Below are 13,582 nucleotides of genomic sequence, written 5' to 3'. Positions count from 1 at the left end.
TCATAAACTTCTATATATTGTGTTGTATTAGTATGTTGACATCTAAATTGCATGCATTTTTGTTTTATTTTTCAACTTTTTTTATGTTCCTTGTCCCCATACAAGTGAAGTTCTTACTCAAACATTGATGAAAATATTGTTAGAATGGAATGTTGATAGAAAACTGTCTACTGTTACATTGGATAATTGTTCTACTAATGATGCTATGATAGATGAATTGTTGGGGCGGCTAGATTCTTCATTCTTGATGTTGGGGGGTAAATTGTTGCATATGCATTGTTGTGCTCATATACTGAATTTGATTGTGAAGGATGGTTTGAGTATAGTTAAGGAAAGTATTGAAAAAATTCGTAGTAGTGTATTGTATTGGACTGCAACGCCGAAAAGGAACGAAACTTTTGTTAGTTGGTGTGCTAAAACAGCGATTCCATTTACTAAGAAATTGGTTCTTGACTGTCTGACTAGGTGGAACTCAACTTATTTGATGTTAGACACTGCATTGTTGTATAGAGCTGTCTTTCCTTGGTTAAGACAAAAGGAACCCCAATATAAAACTGTGCCAATTAATGAGGAGTGGGAACTTGCCAAGGAAATATGTGATAGATTGAAGTTGTTTTATGATGTTACTCAACTATTTTCTGGTTCTAAATTTCTGACTACCAATCTTTATTTTACTCTCGTTTGTAAAATAAAAGTCTCATTGGATGAATGACAACTTTCTAGTAATTCTTTAATTGCTAATATGGCATCTAGTATGAAGAAGAAATTTGAGAAGTATTGGGATGAGATTCACGGCATTATGGGTGTTGCTGCTGTTTTAGATCCTAGGTACAAGATGGTTGGGGTTGAATTTCAATTTGGAAAAATGTATCCATATCCAATAGAATGTTCTAAGCAAGTTGATAGAATTCATCAGTTGTGTAATGAGTTGGTTAATGAATACAATCAAAAAATGAGTTCTGATGTGTCACATGTTGGTACAAAAGAAGTTGATGAAAGTGGAAATACAAGCGTATTTGGGGGTGATGATTATATGGTGTATCTTAAAAGAAGAAAGATGACAAGGGGTTCATGTGTGAATGTTGAGTTTGATCATTATCTTGAGGAGGACATTCATCCTCCAAATGATCCTAACTTTAATGTTTTGAAATGGTGGAAGAACAATCAAATGAAATTTAAAGTTTTGGCAAAAATAGCCAAGGATATATATGCCATTCCGGTATCCATTGTTGCTTCTGAATCTGCTTTTAGTACAAGTGCTCGTGTGATTTCTCCTCATCGCGGAAAGCTCAAAGAAATCATAATTGAAGCTTTAATGTGTGGTCAAAGTTGGCTGTGGGCAGCTTTAGGGAATAAAGGTGACATATTACTTAATATTCATTTATGTTAATTTCTTACATTATAGTAATTATTTTATTAATTGCTATCTCTTTTGATTTTTAGGTTTAAATCTTGATCTTCAAACCTTTAATGATGATGAAGATGTGGAAAGTGATTAAGAATAAAGATTGAAGACTTTTTAATATTTTAAAGATGTAATTTCTTTATGTTTGTATTTTATTTAGTTATTTGACATTGTATGGACCTTTTTAAATTTCAAGTTATTTGATATTATATGAATCTTATGTTTGTATTTTAATTTAATTATAAATTTTAAGTTTGTATCTTAATTTATAAATATATGTGTAAAAAATAAAATGTCATTTAATTTTTATAGGGGCGGCCTAGAGGCGGGACGGGTACCCGTGGGGGCGGGTTAGGGTACAGGCGCCTACTACCCGCAGGTAGGGATGGGGCGTATAGTAGTGGAATGCAAGGAGGGAGGGACGGGGTCGAGTAGGGTTAAAACCCGCCCCACTGCCACCCCTACACACAGCGCCATTATTAACGTTGACCCTCTTTCTCCCTTTCCAAAGTTACCTTACTAGCCCTTATTTTTTTAAATAAATTTGTAAATCAATTATAATTTTGTTGTTGTTCTTTGATTTGAATTTTTATCCTTTTTTTAAGTTAAAATTAGATCATGAATAACTAAAATTTTAATTAAATTTTTATTTTTTATAAAATATTTTTATTTTGCAGATTAGTTTGTCTAACTATCGTTTAATCCTGCACACACAAAAAAAGAATAAGAGATTTTGACAAATACCTACATATCAATTTTGAGTATATATATATATATATATATATATATATATATATATATATTCCAACAAAATGTAATAATGTAAGAAAAAGGTTTTAGAATAGAAAAGAATAAGATAGATTTTGACAAGAATTAAAGGAGAGAGATATTTTTATTGAAAAATTTTTAAGAAGAAAAGATACAATTACTAATTGTTTGATTGTCAATTACATTTCTATTAAAATTAGTAGTATCAAAAAATATTTTAAATTTAATACTATCAAGAAAAAATAAAAAAATTATATAAGGACTAATTTGATTAATTTTTAAAATTCTAGGGATGAAAATTACTTACGTCTGAACTTTCAAGGACTATTTTGATTATAAATAACTTTTTTACATGTCAAGTGCCACGTGTCACTGATCTGACACGTGTCACTGACCTGACACGTGGCATGCCAGGTGTCACTAATATGATATGTCAACCAATAATCTTGTGACATGTGGCATTAGCCCTCCACGTCATCATATGCCACGTGGCACTTAACGTGACACGTCATCATCCAACTGACGGAAGGATTAAAGTGACCAATCGTGTATCTTTCGGAGACAATTTTAATTATCTTTATCTTTCGAGAACCAAAATGGAGATCGAGATATCTTTTAGGGACGATTTTGGCTATTTACTCATTAAAAATTAGTATATATATATGGGAGTTGAACTCACGTACTCTCTTTTCTACAAATACATAGAATCACTAAGCCAGTTCCTTTAATTATGTTGTTTTAATTTTAATAAGAATTTGATGATGTGTTGATAATTATGTTATTTGTGATTTTAACTTAAATTTCATTAGGATTTTTAATTTTTTTAAAATCGGACCAGTCATCGAACTGTTTTAATTATTGATTTACTGATTTATTAGTTCAACTGATTTAACTATGGTCTAACTAGAATAACAGTTTTATAATAAAATAATAAAAAATATAAATAAACACACTAATAAATAGATAAGTTCATAACAAGTGCCAATGCTTATACATAGACACATTCAATTAGCACAGCACAGAACAAGTGCAAATGAATTATAATTAAGATTAGTGTTAGTAGACAAATATACAGTTTTTACAATATTCTCTCCAACTTTGACTCCTCTAATTACATGTATAGACTCTAACAACAACAACTACAAAACCAGTCACCAAGTGCATGCCTCTAAAAGGTGAATGGATAAATTTATAACAGTGCAAAATCAATCACGTGGATTATTATTAGGAAAGAAAATAGTGCTAATCTTTCAGAGATCAGCAAAATTAAAATTGAAGGTAATAAAAAAGTTGAACTCAAAATTTTTCATCAACACAACTACTGAGTGGCAGCCTCGTCTTATATTCATGTCTAATATTTTGGTCCATAAATGTTCCCTAGAGTCAAATTTTTCAACAAAACTAAATTTATTAAAAAAGATCACTCTACTAATATAGAAAGAAAATATAATATCTATTATTGATATGATGAAAGAAGTAGAAATGAACCCAAAATCTTAATTCAAATAATCAACTCCATTATATCCACCAGTAGCACAAAGTGCACCATTGAGTTCTACAGCAACAAGCAAATCTCTAGGAATACAATAGATTACAGATGATCATTTAATTGAGTGATACATACTGGAGTTTGAGCAGTGATAGTCAAAGTTATCATCAAATAGTGATAAAGCAAAGCCAATCAATCAAGAATGAGTTCGAGCACTGAACAGAGCAACCATTACCTTTGCTGAGTGAGAAAAATGAGCAGAATTTGAGGAAGAGCAGTTGAATGTCACAGACGACGGCGACCTAGCGATGACCATGACGATGGATGACGGGAAAGAGCAACAGAATAGGGCCTGTGGACGCGAACGCTGGCGATTGGCAAATCTCGGGAGGGGTTCGAGGCTTTGAGAACGATAAGATGAACCCTGAGAGTTTCGAGGCTTTGAGGGACAAGCACGACGGACGAATTGACAGATGACGACGACAACGAGGGGTAGTGGGCAAAGCGCGACTGAGCATGACGAGGGGTTGAAGCACAATAACTCGACGAGCACGACGAAGAAGCTGGCGACTGGCGAATGAGGAAAGGGGCTGGAGCACGACGAAAATCTTGAGCGCGATGGACGGGAGTTAAGTCTCAAAGTGATCCCTGAAGTTAATAATTACTCAAATTCGTCCCTGAAATTGTTCTCCGGGACTCATCATAGTCCCTAAAATAATTTCTGTCCATCCTTACCATCGGAAGGACTGAAACGACGTCGTTTTGTATTTATACCAAAAAAAATCCTAATCTCCAATATGACGTCGTTTTGTATTTATATAAAAAAAAAAACATAATCTCCAATTACCTTCACCAATTCTCTTCTTCACCCTGTTCTTCTTCTTCAAATTTACAGTAACAACAACAACAACATCATCATTGCAAACAATAATTAAACTATCAAATTCATATTAGTTTATGTATCTGATATTCATGCTCAAGCCAATAATTTGATTTAAATAACAAAATTTATAAATTATAGCAGTGGCAACAATAAATATGCAACAACATCACATCGATCAACAACAAAAATTAAAACATAAGCAACAAAAAAAATAAATGGGAGAAGAAGAGGCAGAGCAGACCGGCGGAGCAGAAGAAAGAAACAGGCTACCAGAGCAGAAAAAAATAGAAGCATATGCATGAGAGGAGGCGCCACGGTAGCCCAAAAGCAAATTAACAGAAGGGGGCGACGGCGATAAGAGAGGTAACGCCCGCAGGAGGTTTGCCTTCTGTAATTCTTTCCATCTTCCATTATCTCTCTGTGAATTAACAAATTATTATTTTGTTTCTTCTGAGAGAAAAAAGAAAAGAAGAACTGGGATGAATTGGGAAAGGAGAAGGGGAGCGTGGAAGAAAAAGGAAGAAAAAGGAAGAAAAAAATTGGGGAAGGAAAAAGAGATCGTGGAAAGAAAAGAAAAAGGAGAACTGGGAATGGGAAAAGAAAAGGGGAGCGTGAAAGGGGTAAGGGAAGGGAAAGGAGAACTGAGAAAGGGTTGGGAAGAAAGGGTTAGGGAAGGGGAAAGTGATGTGAAAGAGAAAGAGAGAAGGGAACGGGGAATGGGGAAGGGGAGCGTAGAAGAGGAAGGGAAAGGAGAAGTGAAAAAGGGTTGGGAAAGAGGAAAGGAAACGGGGAAGGGGGAGGGGGTGAAATTTTTTTTTTTAAATATAAAATGACGTCGTTTTAGTCATTTTTAATGGCAAGGATGGACGAAAATTATTTTAGGGACTACTACGAGTCTCGGAGAACAATTTCAGGGACGAAAAAATTATTTTAAAGACTACTATGAGTTTCGGAGAACAATTTCAAGGATGAATTTGAGCAATTATTAACTTCAGGGATCACTTTGAGGCCTGAGTGCAAGTTCAGGGACCACTTTGAGACTTAACTCCGACGGACGGCGATGAGAAGAACGACGGTGGCAGTGGTGACGGGGGAAACTAGGATTTCCTTCGAGGGAGATGTTCTTTAGTTTTGAGAAACTAAGATGATGAGAGGATAAGAGTTCAATCAACGTTTCAATGATCTCTCTTTTTTCAAATACAACTAGCGACATCATTTTTGGAAAATCGGTCGGGTTCTAGTTTGGTTCAACTAGCTAGTTCAGTAGTTCTTAAATGGTTTTTAATTTAGCGGTTTTGCTTGCTAAACCGAACCGTGATTACTTATTGTTTTTGGTTAAACCAATCCGGTTCAATTTTTAGAACCGTGATGATTTTATTGTTTTTAATTTTAATTTGGACTTAATTTTGTATTTTCTCTGTTATTAGTGTGTTTATGAAATATGAAATGATTAAATATTGAATTTGGTTGGAAAATTTTGGTTTTGTTGCGGATAGAATTGGATTGGAAGCTATACTTTACGTTGCGGATAGAGTTAGGGTTGAGAAATCCTTAATCAGCAGGTAAGATATAATTTTTAAAAAAATTTTAAACCAGCTGATAAGGTTAGAATAAAAAGTATATAATTAGAATAGAGTCCAAACCTTATTATATCCTATTTATTACACTTCCTAGTTATAATAAAAAAGATAATAATAAATTTTTGGTAATAAATAAAATTGTTCTAAACTAGTAATTTTTATCTATTTTAGACAATATTTTAGATTGACTTACCAATATTGTTTTAGATGCAAATGAGATGTGTTAAAATTATTAAAAGAAAATTTGCTTTAAGGTTACATATTTGGAGAAGCTTTTCCTTTTTTTTTTCAATTTTTTATAAAATTAATTTGTCATTGAATACTTGATTATCCAAATTAATTCAACTTGAATTTAATTATTCAAATTGGTTAGAGTTTATTTTATCATATACAAAAAAAAAAAATTTCTACTTGAACCAACTTAAACTGATTAAATTTTATCCATTTGATTCTTAGTTTCTTCTAATTAAACTATTTTATAATTCAAACTATTTTTTATTATCTTCTGAATATTTAGGGAATATTATGAATGAGAAATCTTATACACAAGAATCACGTGGTGAATGATTTCTAATTTTTTTAGTTTTGCCGAGAGACTACTAATATTTTAATAAAATAAATAATATTACAATAAAAATTTTATAATTATTTTTATATAAAAATATTTTTTTATTTTTGAATAATGAATTAAATAGTTAGATTTTGATATATTATTTTTATTTAAAATATAATTAAATAAATTATACTTTTAAACAAGTTATCTTCATTTAAAAAATTACCATTTAATAATTTCATCTCTAAATAATTAAGTAGAGATTGGCATAAAACGACAGACATACCTCATTCTGTAATAAAAATAATTTATTGCCCTAAAAATATGGTTTGATCCGAATTTATAGGCTCACGCACTGTACGCAATTTGACGTATTCGAATTAAAATTAACTAAAGAAAAAATCTAAGGCGTAACAATTTTTTTAAATTTTAGTCAGTATATAATCAATAAAAAAAATAAGTCATTAAATAAAATTTTATATTAATTTTATATTATTAAAATTATTATTAATAACTATTTAATAATTATAAATCACAAAAATTACTGATTCCTTTAACACTCCTCTTTAACTTAATAAAAATAGACACATTATACTAACTGTTCAGCGTTGACTACTTAATCTGCGCTTAGATGTGCAATTTGAAATCTTTTCTTCGCAGACAAGTTGAGTATATAAAATATAGTGTATCTTCTTGGAATTGTTAATTTATTTATTATTAATTAATTGGAGTAGATGCAGTTTCTGTTTTCATAATATATATATTATTAAATAAATTTATTACCATAATAATCTAGTTCCATTTTTGTTTGTTAGGATAATAACATCTATTTTATTATATAAAAATTAAATTTATTTATTTAATGATAGAATTGATGTGATATATTTTTAAGATATTTTTTATTTATTTTATTTAATTTTTTAAAATAAATTAATTATAATTAATTAATGATATTAATTAATTAATTAATTAGATTAGATATTTAAATTTCATAATTTATTATAAATTATATGAATGAATGAATTTAGTTAATTATTAATTATTTGATTTGATCGTAGTAAATATTAAATTATTTATTAATAAATAATAAATATGATATCGAAATATATGAACTAATTTATTTTTTACAATACATAACGTTAGAAATAAAATTAGTATTTTTACTCGTAATAACATTAAGGGAGTATAAATTTTTTAAAATTACGATCCACTATGTTCTGACAGTATAGATTATGTATAGCACAAAAGATTTATAAAATCAAGCTACTTTTATAAAAAAAAAATCATAGGTTGACAAAAGTCTCTAACTAAGAAGACCAAGATATCTGTAGATAAAAAATCAAATAATAGATTTTTAGTTATTATTTTTATATGAAAAAGTCTAATTTTTTATTAATAATTAATTTTAACATTCGTTATCTAAAATTTAAAATAATTTAATGTGTATACTTTTACATTTAATTAGGTGTTAAGTCTGTTGTACAAATTGAAATAATTAATTTTATACTTGTTATTTAAAAATAATATTTTTTCTCTCTATGTATATAAAAATATAATTAGATATTAACATAAAAAATTATACTGATAGTTATAAAATTAACTCATCTATAATTTTTTTAAAACAATTAAATCTTGATTTTAACTTTTAATTATAAGTTTATAAAATTAGCATTCTCTCCAAATTATATGTAATAAATAGTTGAAAGAAAAGAAATGAAAATATAAATTAAAAAGATAAGTGGTAAAAATTTAAAACTAAAAAAATATGTATATAATAATAATAATATTTTTTATATGAATTATGTTATTTTATTAATTTTACTTTCTGTGAAACAGAAGGATAGAAAAAATAGAGAATGAGAGAAAAGAGAGAGAAAAATAAAGATGAAGAATGAGAGTGAGAGTGAGAGTTTGTTAATTTTAGAAGAAAAAATTTTATTTTAATTATAAAAAATACCGGATGACATATTTTGATTTGTCAAATTATTAATATAAAATATAAATTATATATAGAGTAAAAATGATAGAGAGAAATAGAAAAATGGAGAGAAGTAGATGAGAAAATTTAGGAAGGGAGTTTATTAATTTTGAAAAAAATATTTTCTCTCAATTTTAATAAGAGAGTGTCATGTGACACATTTGATTATTAAATTAGATAGTAATAAATGATACATAATATAGGTATATTTTAATTTTAATTTTAATATTTTAGTTTTAATTTTAATGCAATTAAAGAATGTCATGTTGTATATTTTGATTGAAAATTAGTAATTAGTCATTGATATTAATATTGATAATGATATATAAAATAGATAGAGTGGTTGAAGGAAAGAGAGAAATAGAGAAAGAAAGATGCAAGATGAGATAACTCTTTAATTTTGGAGGGAAAGATTTGATTTCAATTGCAATGAGAGAGTGACATGTGGCACATTTTGGTTGTAAAAGTAGTAAGGAATCTTTAATTTTGGAAGGAAAGATTTAATTTCAATTACAATGAGAGAGTGACATGTGACACATTTTGGTTGTAAAATTAATAAGGAGAATTCTTTAATTTTAGAGAGAAAAATTTGATTTTAATTGCAATGAGAAAATGACATGTGGTACATTTTGGTTGTAAAATTATATATATATATATATATATATATATAGGAATAATGATGAGATCGAAATTGTAGTAGCTCCATAGAAAGGTGCTAAAAAGATTAAAAAAAGGCATTTAAGAATATCTATAAACTTTTTTGTTTGCAATAATATCTATTAAATTTGAACTTAACTAGTTGATCACTTATAGTTGTATAGTTTAGAGTGTTATTAACCATAAAAACATTGTTACTACTGCAGTATCACCTAATACAAGCCCTACACTAGCAACAACAAATTTAGTACCAGATGTAAATACATCAGCAGTATCATTCTAATTTAGCATAATGCCTTTAACACCAACAATTATAAAGAGGGAAAGATCAACTTTTGTAAAAAAAATTCAGTTTTTAGAAAAAGAAAAAATAGCTCTAGGAAAAGGATGACAACCACTACAGCACCCTCTTTTTGAGGAGGAAGAAACAAGTAGGCCCACCAACTTAGTAGTTTTTTTTTTCTTTTACCGAAAATAAGGAGATTCGAACCTGCGACCTCTTAGATGAGTATGAGGAGACTATATCATTTGCCATTTGAGTTATAAATCATTAGCAACTTAGTAGTATTTTGTTAAGTAATGTACTTTGAGTTCGGATTAGTAGTATGAATTTTGATGTTGTGTCCTTTTTTGAGATCTTTTATGTTTTATATCTGAATGTCATGGAATTTTATTGGTATTTTATCTTATTTTTTTAAAATTTAGGTATTCAATTGAACATTTATCTAGGTGGTGTATTTAATTTTTTAGATTTTAGGTCTTCATTTGAACATTTATCTTAGTGATGTGTTTGATATTTTGACCTAATTGAACATTAGCTCTTTAAATATCTTAATAATAAGGTATCAGCAACTTTTTTACTAGTTAAATTTTTTGTCTTTTACAAATTAATATGGATACAACATTGTTTGCTATTTTGCATAATTTTAATACTTCGATTATAATTCATTTTTTTAGTTTGTAGCAATCACAAAAACAATAAATTATTCACACCCCCCAAAAGAATATCATTTATTTATCATTAATTGTTCTGCATCTCAATTACATTCATTCACTGTGTATAATACATATCCACTAAACCATTTACTTACTTAGCCAAATAAAATAGATTCATAACCACACTTAATTCAATTAATAGAAAAATAAAATTGAGAAGTAACTCAACCCTCCTAAGGTGTTCATTCAATTCACTAATCACAGACAACATTATTACCATTCTATCAATCTCCACACCTGTTCTAAGGATTATCTGAAACTGTAAGTCGATCTCGGACGAGATCTTTTGTACTGATTGGAGCTGACGTGTCCGGCTGGTGGATGGCTGCCGGAGCTGGCGCGTCCGACTTGTTGGACTGATGGTGCTACTGATCCTCTGTCACCGAAGGGTGGGGGGTACTTGCAAGGGACTCCGATGCTTAAGTTAGCAAGGGTATTAAGTAGGTCTTTAGTAGAATCAGAGTATGAGTTATACGTGGGTGCTCCAGTGTATTTATAATGGTGTGGAGTGACCTTCTTAGATAAGATAAGTTAGTTATCTTATCTTATCTTATCTTATCTTTGAGTGAGGCCATCTTATCTTCAAGGGAACCGCCCTTCTCTCTATAGGCTTGGGCTGCCTTTGGATTCGAGTCGTGTTCCTCTATCTGGGCCCTTTACTGGGTTTTCCTGGCAATTTGGCTGAGCTCTTTGAGAAGAGGTCGGATAGTCGGACCTGAAAAAGTCGGTTGCTCTGTCGCTGAACATCCCAGGTCGGACAGCTTGACCCAGGGTATGAACAGTGCCCCTGCTCGAGCTCGGTCTTTCTTTTGGAGGTCGAGTCTTGGTTTTAGGACTTCGATCCTTCTCGGGTGAAGCCGAACTCGAGCATTTTGTCAACTTCTTCTTTGTAGAATAATCTTTTTTGAATGCGAAACGCTTTTTCTAAAAGCGCGCGCTTTGCATTAGTGTTCTGGTCTTGGGAATATGCGAGGGTTTAATACCCTCATTAATTGGCTTTTAATTGCACTGTTTCCCTTAGCCTCTCTATTTTGAATTTCACACTCAGAAAAATGGTTTCTCTTCTTTGTAACTTCCCTGTTCTTTCTCTCTTTCTGTTTTCGCCTGGAGTTTGCAGTTTTCGCGTTTCTCCCTGTGACATTGCTTGTTTATTGCTTTTTCTGGTTGTGGAAGGGCAATTCCAGATTCTGTCTCGTTCTTCGACTTTCTTTCGAAGCTTTCTGCTTTTTTCAGGTTGGTTTTTTCTTACTTTCTTCGTCGCTTGTGTTTATGTCGTTTCTTCTTTTTCGAAAGTTTGAACCTTTTATATCGCCGTGCATCTGATTATTTATTGCTTTTTGAAATGAACCTTTTGTGTGCTAGGGCTTGTGCCATTTGTTTTTCTTCTTTTGCGCTTTGCATGAACCTACTCGCTTTCTCGAAAGATTGCTCCTTTGATGTCTTTCAAATGTTGATAGTTTTCTTTGCTGATGAAATTTGGTAAAAGATGACTTATACTTCTCTGGAAAAGGTTGTGTCTTTGACGCCTTCTTTTTGTTATTTGGTTGCTTCGTTTGTCGATCAAACTGAGACCGTGGGTCTGGAGGGTAGTTATTTTGATGATTTTACCTGTGGTTCGTGGCTTTCTATTCATGGTGTTTATTTTAGTCGAAAGGGGTATCGAGGGCTTGTAGTTTTTCCTGAGTCCTTGTTCTGTTCCTGCCTCCAAAGGATGCCCCTGGATCTTTGGTGTAGGTCCTGGGGTTTCCTTTTGTTGTTTGTACTGCACTGATTTGTGTTGGTTGAGCTGTTTTTGTCTTACGTCCGAGATGTTTTTTAGTAATTCCGCTTTCTTTTCTTGTTTGTAGGACTAGTCCACCTCATGTCTTTTCGCCAAAATATTGTCGAGACGTCTTTCCAAGTCCTTGAGGGAATGGCTGATTGGGTGGATTCCATGGTTCTCCTGTGTGTTTCGTTGGTTGATTCTGAGTTTTGTCGGCAACTTAGGCAATTTTATAGGACTTGTGAAAATAGTAGTGATCAGAAGAACTATGAGCTTGTGTCTCCAAATTCTGAGGAGAGGGTTTGCTTTTCTACCTGAATTGTTGGAGAGTGTCCCTTTTTCTATGCCTACGACTTCTTTTTTAGCCAAATGAGTATTACTCTTCCTTTTACCCCTTTTGAGACCAACTTATTATGGTCTTGTAATGTAGCTCCATCCCAACTTCACCCCAATTCCTGGGGTTTCATAAAAATCTTTCAGTTGTTGTGTCGCGAGTTTGATATCCCTGCTTCACAATCCCTCTTCTTTTATCTCTTTGTTTTGACAAAGCCTGGAGTGGTTAAGAAGAAAGCCGCTTGGGTTTCTTTTTGAGCTTCCCAGGGAAAAAAGGTTTTTTCCATGTTTGATGAATCCTTCCATGACTTCAAGAATTACTTTTTTAGGGTCCGAGCTGTTGAAGGAGCTCGGCCCTTTTTTCTGGATGAGAATGATGAGCCCGCCTTTCCCTTGGAATGGCAAAAGGATGTTAGGGTATCGAGATATACATGGGATATGTTAGATGAGGGTTAGCAAGCTTTCGTGACTGTGCTGGAAGAAAACTAGGGGCAGCCCCCCATCTCGACACAAAGAAATTTTTAACTAACCCCTCTCTCCTTCGAGCTGACCTGGGTAGTCAGAATTTGTTTGGCTTTCCTTGTTTTGTCGATTTTATTTCTTTACGAGCTCTTTCTTGATTTGTAACTTGGCTTTCTGCTGTTATGTTTTATTTTGCAGAGATGATTAAGAATAATGAGTCTATGAAGGCCTTCAAAAGGGCGAGAAAAGCTGCAGCCCAAAACGTCTCGGCCAAGGCGGCCGGAGAGGGACCGTCCCAGGTTCAGTCAAAACCGGCCATACTGAGCTTGCCGGGGGCGAGGAAGGTAATCCCTACTCCCGGGATTGCTTGGTTGATCCTCCTCAAGCTTCTGTTGCTACTTCTAGCGCTCCTCCAAACAAAAAACAAAAAACAATTGAGCCTTTCAACCTTGATGCCCCTAACTTCGACGCGGTTGAGTTTGTAGATCAGCAGATTGGTCATTACGGTACCATTCCTACCGACGATGTCTCTCTCCTTCGCCACTTGGATTTTATTACTCAGAGTAGCGTCAAGATGGCACATATGGGAGCTACCCTGTACCGAACTGTCCAAGACCTCCCTCTTCATGCTACCAAAGCTTTTATGGAGGAGGCTAAGCAAGAGTTCGACCGTATGAAGGGTTTGAAGGAGGAGCTCCAAGTGAAAGTGACCAAGC

At 32.0% G+C, this 13,582-nt stretch overlaps 1 protein-coding gene across 1 annotated transcript; it reads left to right on the top strand.

Annotated features, from left to right (window-relative positions):
- LOC140184336 (zinc finger BED domain-containing protein RICESLEEPER 1-like) lies at positions 1-1,536 on the top strand. The gene is made up of 2 exons (XM_072234689.1): positions 1-1,358; positions 1,444-1,536. Exons 1-2 carry the CDS (start codon positions 743-745, stop codon positions 1,497-1,499), a joined length of 672 nt encoding a protein of 223 aa, XP_072090790.1. The 5' UTR covers positions 1-742; the 3' UTR covers positions 1,500-1,536.
- Positions 1,537-13,582: the final 12,046 nt, after the last annotated feature.

Source organism: Arachis hypogaea, chromosome 4 (assembly GCF_003086295.3).
Source record: "Arachis hypogaea cultivar Tifrunner chromosome 4, arahy.Tifrunner.gnm2.J5K5, whole genome shotgun sequence".
NCBI lineage: Eukaryota > Viridiplantae > Streptophyta > Magnoliopsida > Fabales > Fabaceae > Arachis > Arachis hypogaea.
The sequence above is the reverse complement of the archived record's forward strand: the minus strand, read 5'-3'. Positions and strand labels throughout refer to the sequence as shown.